This window comes from Equus quagga, chromosome 1 (genome assembly GCF_021613505.1).
Source record: "Equus quagga isolate Etosha38 chromosome 1, UCLA_HA_Equagga_1.0, whole genome shotgun sequence".
Taxonomy (NCBI): domain Eukaryota; kingdom Metazoa; phylum Chordata; class Mammalia; order Perissodactyla; family Equidae; genus Equus; species Equus quagga.
Genome location: NC_060267.1, coordinates 141,621,274 through 141,631,121, shown reverse-complemented (window position 1 = coordinate 141,631,121; position 9,848 = coordinate 141,621,274). Strand labels below are relative to the sequence as shown.

At 38.6% G+C, this 9,848-nt stretch overlaps 1 protein-coding gene across 2 annotated transcripts in view; it reads left to right on the top strand.

Annotated features, from left to right (window-relative positions):
- ABHD5 (abhydrolase domain containing 5, lysophosphatidic acid acyltransferase) overlaps nt 1-9,848 on the top strand; it is a 35,931-nt gene that overhangs the window by 2,929 nt on the left and 23,154 nt on the right. Inside the window, exon 2 of one of the 2 annotated variants that reach the window (XM_046678889.1) lies at nt 4,618-4,704. The exons of the other annotated variant lie outside the window; for it this stretch is intronic. Coding sequence (XP_046534845.1) covers nt 4,618-4,704 — 87 coding nt within the window. The remainder of the gene's footprint in view (nt 1-4,617; nt 4,705-9,848) is intronic. 2 annotated transcript variants of the gene reach the window in all.

Below are 9,848 nucleotides of genomic sequence, written 5' to 3'. Positions count from 1 at the left end.
ACATGGCACCGCTCAGCAAGTCATGCTGTGGTAGGCGTCCCACATATAAAGTGGAGGAAGATGGGCACAGATGTTAGCTCAGGGCCAGTCTTCCTCAGCAAAAAGAGGAGGATTGGCAGCAGATGTTAGCTGAGGGCTAATCTTCCTCAAAAAAAAAAAAAAAAAATCACAAAACTCCCCAATGCCACATCCCAGTGGGCTTTTATTTTTCCCAGTACTTATCTTTCTTGGGTTCTTGTCAGTGTTTGACACTATAAACTCGTACCAGACCTTCTACCTCTTAGGACATTTTGCTTCTTGTCTTACCTCAGACCAGTAGTCACTTTTATTAGGTTCTCTTTTTTCCGTTCTCTAAATGTAGTCATTCTCCAAGATTCTGTCTTCATCTTTAGTACTCTAGTGATGTTTCTAAATGGGTGCCAGATGTTTTCCCCTGATTTCTCAAATGTAACGTGTCTAGACCAGGATCTCATTTGTACCTTCCTTCCCCTGAACTAAACAGTACAGAAAGCTCAGTTCTTTCCCTTAACTTCCCTATTTTTATTAGGGCACTTATGTTGTTCTGGTCATACAGATTCAGAACTGTGGCATTATTTTTCAACCACCTCTCCCCCCTTTATTGCCCTGAATACCAACCAAATCTGTTACCAAGTCCAGTAGATTCTAAGTACAACATCACCTTTCCATTCTCACTGTCGCCTAGGAGCCACCTAGTTCAGACCCTCCTTATTCCATTTTCTGGATTGTTACAAGCCTTAGTAACATGTTCTGTTCCTATGCTCTCAACGTAAGTTATTCCATTAGTTACTTTTTAAAAAATTTTTTATTATTTTTTTAATTGCAATAACATTGGATTATAACAACATATGGCTTTCAGATGTACATTGTAATATATTTCAAATTCTGTGTAGACTACATCGTGTTCACCACCCAAAAACTAATTATAGTCCATCCCCTCACATGTGAGTCTAATAACTCCTTTTGCTCTCCCCCCTTTTCCCCCATGGTAACCACCAATCCATTCTCCGTTGCTATGTGTTTGTTTGTCGTTGTTTTAATCTTCTACTGACGAGTGAGATCATACAATGTTTGACTTTCTCCCTCTTATTTCACTCAGCATAATACCCTCAAGGACCATGCATGTTGTCACAAATGGCTGGATTTCATCATTTCTTATGGCTGAGTAGTATTCCTTTGTGTATATATACCACATCTTCTTTATCCATTCGTCCCTTGATGGGCACCTGGTTGCTTCCGAGTCTTGGCTATTGTGTATAATGCTGCAATGAACATAGGGGTGCAGGTATCTTTATGCATTTCTGTTTTCAAGTTCTTTGGATAAATACCCAGCAGTGGGACAGCTGGATCATATGGTAGATCTATTCTTAATTTTCTGAGGATACTCCATACTGCTTTCCATAGTGGCTGCACCAGTTTTCCCTCCCACCAACAGTGTACGAGGGTTCCCTTCTCTCCACATCTTCTCCAACGCTTGTTTCCTGTCTTGTTAATTATAGCCATTCTGACCGGAGTGAGGTGACAACCTCATTGTAGTTTTGACTTGCATTTCCCTGACAGCTAATGATGTTGAGCATCTTTTCATATGCCTGTTGGCCATCCGTATATCTTCTTTGGAGAAATCTCTGTTCAGATCTTTTGCCCATTTTTTAATTGGGTTGCTGGCTTTTTTGTTGTTGAGATGCATGAGTTCTTTGTATATTTTGGATCTTAACCCCTTATCTGATATAGATATCTGATATCTCTTCTCCCAGTTGTTAGGTTGTCTTTTCGTTTTGTTGATGGTTTCCTTTGCTGTGCAGAAGTCCATTAGTTACTTTTATATCCCCAAGAGGCACTGTCTTGTTTGTAGCATAGCCACATTATTCTATATAGCCACATTCTATTATGTAGCACATTATTGTATGTCCTCAGCCTGGCGTCAAAGCCTTTTGCAGGCAGCGTGGCTCCTGTCTGTCTTTGGAGTCTTATTTCCTTTCTGTGCACTGGGCTTTAGCCAAGCTGTATCTTTCATTGTTTCCTAAACTTGTTTCTTACTCACCTCCGGTTTCCCCATGGCTTGGTTCATGTTGTTTTCTCTGACCCAAAACAGATTGTGATCCTCCTTCTCTAAAGGTCCATGGTAGTTTCCCAAGCTTCCTTTATGGCACCTATACCATATTTTAAAATACAATTATTTGTATATTTGTTTCATCAGCTCATTGAGGACAAAGCTTTTGTCTTACTCAAATGTCTGGTAGAACCTAAAGGGGCTTTATAAATAGTAAGGTTCAATAAACTTTTATGAATTAAACACTTCAGTTGTAAATTTATGCTGATATGAACATTAAGATAACCTAGTAGCTGATTATACATTTTGCAGGTAGTGACTTAAATTTTTTTCATCCTAAGATATTCAAAGAACATCAAAAGATGTATTCATAAGAAATTCAAGATTTGAATTTGATTAGGACAACAATTAGGATCGTGAACTTCAATTATATTGGAGAGGTTGAGAATATGATTCTTTTTCTTAACCTTGGATGAACCAACAGTGAACCATGCTTCCCTGTTTTGCCCTTCTCCACAATGCCGATCACAGACCAGCAAATGCAGATTTCAGCCCTGTGACAAAGAACTTAACAGCAGATTGTAAAGGGATGGTCCACTTAATAAAAACCATACCGGATAATACATTTCACAATTACAGATGTCTCTGAATGAGTCCTTAAATATTTGACCTGTATTATTTATAATAGCCGTTCAGAAACATTATATAGTTAGATTTTTAGTCTAACCTCATGATTCTATAATTCTAAATTCCTCACTTCTGATTGTGAAGCATAAAAAATGTTGTTTAGAAATATGATTTTATTAAAACTTAGTTTGAAACCTAGGATTTTGGGGTTTTATTTTCTTTATCTACTGGGATGAATTTATTTTAGAACTAACACAAAATGCCGCTTGGATTTGTTAAGCAGTGTAAATCTAAAAGTACTCATGTAGCTTCTTTAAGTATGTTTGGTGGTGCTGTCTGACTCCAGAATGGCTTGTTTACTATTTGAGGGAAGGTAGGAAACAATTGGGGAAAGAATATTACCAGCACATTGTTGTGTCTAAAATATTTCTTCTCCAACTCTGGGTCTTTAAAAGTTACAGATTAGAAATGAAAAAAAAGCTTAAAAGAATGCTAATTAATATGTTAAAATATACTAGAGGACCTGTGTTGTCATTGATCTAATTGTTAGTGGATCATTTGAATCATTTCTGTATCATTTATTTAAAATCAAATGGCATGTTAGTCACTTAAATTATGCTTGTATGAGACATACTCCTTTTTTCCCCCTTCTTTTCTAAGAATAGGATTTAAGAAGTCAATTCCCAGGAAAAAAGGCCTTTATTTGCCCAAGTGTTGAAATTTCCAAGTTGAAAGTTTTTAATAATTTGTTGGTTGTTAATTTCAGAGGAATATGTATATTCACACCTCTGATAAATTTGTATATTTATAATAATCAAAACTTCATAGTTTGTCTAAATGAGGTAGAGTGCTGTGCTTAGAGTAGCCTATGGAGAGCAATAATAAAAATAATTTTTCTCTCTTGACAGTACCAGTATAGGGCTGGAGGCCATTTTAAACAAAATTGTAATGTAATGAAATCCTCTTTACTTATAACCTAATTAGAAATGTTAGGTGGCCAAGAGTGTGTGGAAATTGGCCAGACTTCTGTATATTTTTCTTCAGAATACTTTGAAACTCCTTTCACTGTTTCACAATATTTATAGATTATGCAATTCAGGTTTAGTAATACTGTAGATAGTCAAATGTCTTAGAGGACAAAACAGGAATTACCAGGAAACTTAAATGTTAATGGCATAGGATATAAATACCACGTTGATATTTTTTTAAAAGATTAGGTAGAAAGTTAAGGGAAAAATTTCAGTGTTTTATCCCTCAAACTCAGGATACCTAACATAAGATTTTTTTTTTAACTTTTTTTTTTCTTCTCCCCAAAGCTTCCCAGTACATAGTTGTGTATTCTAGTTGTGAGTGCCTCTGGTTGTAGCTTGTGGGACGCCGCCTCAGCATGGCCTGATGAGCGGTGCCATGTTTGGGCCCAGGATCCAAACCCGCGAAACCCTGAGCCGCGAAGCGGAGCGCACAAACTTAACCATTCAGCCATAGGGCCGGCCCCTAACATCAGATTCTTAACTTAATAAATTCTGTTAATATATTAAGCACATCTTATTTGACTTTCCTTAGAATTGCCACCTCAATGTAGTCTTGTAAAGCTTTTCTTGCTCAGAAGTCTGCTCACTAAAAAGATTCTTTCTCGGGGCTGGCCCCGTGGCGGAGTGGTTAAGTTCGTGCGCTCCGCTGCAGGCGGCCCAGTGTTTCGTTGGTTCGAATCCTGGGCGCGGACATGGCACTGCTCATCAGACCACGCTGAGGCAGCGTCCCACATGCCACAACTAGAAGGACCCACAACGAAGAATATATAGCTATGTACCGGCGGGCTTTGGGGAGAATAAGGAAAAAAATAAAATCTTTAATTAAAAAAAAAAGATTCTTTCTCTGTATCACAGGTTATAGAGCAGGATTCCTTTTGTTTTTTTCATTAGATGCCTTAGAACTTGGATCCTCAGCCTTCCTAATAAGGTCGGCGCTCAGCTGATGGGGCTGTGTAGAAAACCTTTTGATGCACGTTGGTAAGTCTTCCTGGAGTAAGATAGGTATGGTCCCTGTGATGAAGGGCTTTTCTTTATATTGTGATTGACACTTTGGTCTCTTCTGTAGAGCCTCAGCAATGGATGATGGTATTTATTGATTCATCTGCTTAAATAAATTAGAGAAGTTAAGTTTTGCTTTTCTTTTTATTTTACAAAGCTGTGAGGAGGCACCCCTGTATCTTTTTCACTGTTTTATAGCTGGGCCACATGAATTTAATTTTTACTTTGGATTTTGTGACCTCAGAAGTATGGCTGGATATCTGACAAGCTTCAGTCTTGTGTCCTTAGTTCCAGTATCCTGTCCTTAGTTCCAGTCTTCCACACGCTAAGCCTAGAAATGCAGAACAACGCTAAATGGCATAGGAGATCTTGGGGCAGGGTCAGAAGGTTTCTTTGATGATGAAAAAGGTTGATGAGGTTAATTTACACCAGAAACAGGAGGTGGAGTCGGATGGCTATTGAAGAGGGTTGAAGCAGTAGAGGTGGCAAGCTAAGGTGTGGGAACTCGTGATCAACTAAAGGATGGACAAGAGGGACCCTGCTTTTCACTTTCAGAAATGTTCCTTTGATCCTTTTATGTGCATAGCACTCAATCCTGTATATCTCTAAGAAAGATGTAGAAGACAGTTTCTATAAAACATTTTCTCATCTGGTTAAGACAAAAACTGATTGGACAGAAACATTATCAGGGCTTAGGGGAAGTGAGGTATCTTTACAGTTCCATTGAGTGAAAATAAAATATTTTACTATGTTTTGTTAAATATGGATTTTTCAGTTTAAATATACTTTAGAAAAACTCCACTTAAAAAAATTGTCTGCTTTGATGAAAAGGCTGCCATAAGAACCTGGAGAGTGTTGGTGCCTCTTGTGTTGAAGAGCCCTAATTTTTAATGTAATGTGATAGACTTGCAAACATAAAAAAACATTATTTTGCCCCTTCTCTTTGAGTTAAGCCCATCACTAGGAGGCAGAATGCAAGGACATGATAATCCTATCCTTTGAAAGTTGGTTTTGTGATGAGTGGTAAATAGGTGGAGATAGGCATAATTCCTATATTCCCAGCTGGTATATAACATATTAAACTCTAGTGCCTTGTACATAGTAGGTATTCAGAGACTGAATTCTTTTCTGAATGTAATTTTTTTTTTAAAGGCTGAAACAAAGGGGCCAGCCCCATGGCTGCGTGGTTAAAGTTCACGTGCTCCTCTTTGGCGGCCAGGGTTTGCACGATAGGATCCCCACTGCCAACCTATTCCACTCATTGGCCACGCGGTGGAGGCATCCCATGTACATGTCTAGGAGGGTTGGTACAGATGTTAGCTCAGGGCGCATCTTCCTCACACACACAAAGAGACTGAAACAAAGACTATGTTTGTGTTTTCCTTGCCCCAACATGTTTATGACGTCAGTTGGAGCAATAGTAGATTATAGTTCAGTTCACTTTACTTTTCCTTTTTTTTTGTGCTGACCTCTGATGCTCTCTGGCAAAGAACCGTACAATGATTTGAGGGCTGTTTGTTTAAGAAAATAGATGATATTGAGTTGTAAGTAACTTCCTCTCGGTACTAATTCATACTTTTGTAGCCAAACATAGACCTTGATGACCATTTCTGGTCAAGGACAAAAGAGTTTCAGCTTAATAATAGTTTGCTTTTTAATTTTTAGCCCTAAAGGTCATGAGATTCTTTTCACTTAAGTGCTTGTTAACTACTTTTTTTCAACAATTGAAAAATTGTTGAATGAATTGAAAAATTCATTGCTGAAGCCTTGAATTGTTTTTCCTTGCTAATTTGTAAATACATTTATTTATTTATAAGTAGACTAATATTAATGTTTAGTTAATATTAATAATGTTTTCTAGTATCTTTACACCTTGATAGTAAGTTATAGATAACATTTTTGGGGCCTGCCGGCAGGTCTTATCATCTTAACGTGTTAATGCAGAAGGTTTGAAACTGGCAGTGGAGAACATCAGAGTAGAGCCTCATTATATGCAGGCTATTATGTATTTTCTCTTCCAACATTCTTTTCTTCACATAATATTTCCATAGTATAACCACATGCCATGAGAACCTGACCAAATATATCTGCTTGTAGTCCTGTCCTTTAGTCCTACGTTTGTGTGCTTATGTATTTATACATCTACGTACATACACACGTACACACATATACAATGCCACCGAACTTACTAGGAAGTTCTTGTATCTAAAGATAAAGAGACAAGAAGAAAGTTGACTAGCAAATACAAAGGAATAACTTATTTATATGAAAAAAAGAGTGGGTTACTGTGATTCTAACGCCCGTTCCTATATTGTTTATGCTGTTTTTCTTGATTCACCTCTTTGCATCGACATTTTTTAGTTTTTTGTTTTGGGAGGTTCAGGCCCTTGCCTGCACATATCCTATCTCCTAATAAAGAACCAGTGATGCCATAAGTGCTCTTTGCCTAAGCAAATGAACAGCATCTGCCTTCCTTCATCCACTTCTGGGCTTTCTTATGACTGAGTCCTTCAGTTCACAAGACACAGATATCAAGCACTTGCATGGCCACCAGCCAGTTAGTGTGTTTGGCACTGGCAGTATAAGGATAATTTTTAACATAGGTTTAGCATTCATTGTGCTCATGGTGTAGTAGGACAGATAAGTATGTAAACAAATAACCACAGCAATAGTAACTCTACCTGAAACAAGGACCAGAGGAGTGATTGACGACCCCTGGCCTTGGCATCACGATCAGAGACAATATCTCAGAAAAAGTGAGGCACAGGACATTCTGGGTGGAGGGAAGAGCTGAGCAAAGAGCCATAGAGGTATAAAGTGACATTCTGGGAGTTGTGAGGTACTGAAAAAATACAATGTGCAAAGGACAAGATGGGGAGAGAGTAAGCTGTGGATGGATTGTAAAGCACCTTCTGTACAGGTCTTAGGAATGTGACTCTATCCTGTAGGTAATGACAATTTCTCAGATGTTTTAAGGAAGGTAGTCACCTGAGAAAAAAGAGCTTTGAAGTCACTCAGAACTGAACTCAAATCTCTGCTTGTGTTGTTACTTACTAGCTGTATACTCTTGGACCTGGTGCTTAACATTTCTGAACTTCAGTTTTCACATCTATGCGATAGGGATAGCTTGAACTGAGAATACCCTGGATTGTGAGTGACTAGTCATGCAGCAAACATTATTTATTGAGTGCCTGTCATACATAATGCTCAGAGACATTCTACAGGGAAGAGAAATGCAGGAGGAGGAGCCTCCAGAGCTTAGAAACAGCTAGATGCTGGATCAACCCATCCAAAACTTAGCACATTTGTCTATTCAGACCTATTCTTTTTTTTTTTTTTTTTTTAAGATTGGCACCTGGGCTAACAACTTGTTGCCAATCTTCCTTTTTTTTTTTTCTGCTTTATTTCCCCAAACCCCTCCTGTACACAGTTGTATATCTTAGTTGCAGGTCCTTCTAGTTGTGGAATATAGGACGCCACCTCAGCGTGGCCTGATGAGCGGTGCCATGTCTGCGCCCAGGATCCGAACCCTGGGCTGCCGCAGCGGAGCTCGAGAACTTAACCACTCGGCCGCGGAGCCGGCCCCTATTCACACCTATTCTTATTCTGCATTCTCTGTCGTTATTAGTGACACCTAAGACAGAAACCTGGGAATCCTCTATTATACCTTCTTTATAGCCAATTATCAAATCCATCCTGTCTTACTTTTTTTTTTTTGGTGTAAAATTTTATTATGAAATGCGTAAATTTTAAGTGTTCATTTGCTGAATTTTGACATATGCATGTATCTGTGTAATCCATTTGCCTGTTAAGATGGAGAACTTCGCAGTCATGCCAGAGAATTCTCTCATTACTCAAGTGATCCACTTGTAATTCATTGCAACCAGTACATTTCAGATGAAGCCATAACTTCATTCATATCATCAATATGTATTAATATACCTGCTATTGAATAGAAACTGAGAATGCAGTGTGAGCCCAAAGTCCTTGCCTTTAGCCTTCAAGATTCCTACAGTTGGGTGAGGATACTGATGAGTAAATAAGAATTTTGTAATATGACTTAAGAAGTAAGAAAATAGAGCTTGAGTATAGGGTGCCATCCTGCCCCCTTGACCTAATTTTTTTGTGTGTGTGGGTAAAGGGGAAATGAAATCTAATCTAAGGTTGGTAAGAGGAGTAATGAATCATGAAAGGAAGGGGAGATGCATACTCCAAGAATATTCAGGGCCAGGAAGCAAGAGAACAGGGAATACTGTATGACTAGAGAACAGAGAGAGAATAAGAAATGACAAAAATGATACTGGAGTGACAAGTGAAAGGCTGGATGGAGCAAGACTGAGTTTCCCATAGTAGGTCAACTAGAAGTTGCCTTACCTTTGAGGCAAGGAGTGATGCAAAATGACAATTTGTCAATTCCTGTCTTTGAACTCCCTCTAAACCTTAGTTAAAACTCTTATTTTAGGAATTCCTTCCTAATTAATGCCACATAATCGTTGGTGAATCATTGTTAGTGACATCAGTATAATATCAACTACCATTTATTGACTGATCCTCGTATTTTATCTTGGACACACTTTATGCTTTATATTTTGTGGTGGTGGTTTCTAAGCATAATTGTGTCCAAATATATATCCATGTTTTAATCCTTTATATGGCAAAGATTTTTCAGACTTTTAAGTTAACTGATTGAGTTAAAAATAGTGAGATGTGGGGCCGGCCTGGTGGTGAAGCGGTTAAGTGCGCATGTTCCACTTTGTCGGCCCGGGGTTTGCCAGTTTGGATCCCGGGTGCGGACATGGCACTGCTCAGCAAGTCATGCTGTGGTAGCCGTCCCACATATAAAGTAGAGGAAGATGAGCATGGATGTGAGCTCAGGGCCAGTCTCCCTCAGCAAAAAGAGGAGGATTGGCAGCAGTTAGCTCAGAGCTAATCTTCCTCAAAAAAAAAAAGTGTGAGATGATCCTGGATTATCTGGATGAGCCCTAAGCGCAATCACTAGTATTCTTTTAAGAGAAAGGCAGAGAAAGATTACAGATAGGTAGAAGAGGAGAAGACATGTAGAAAGAGAAGGCAATGTGGCAAAATGCACATAGATAACCGGAGTGATACTGCCACAGGGTAAG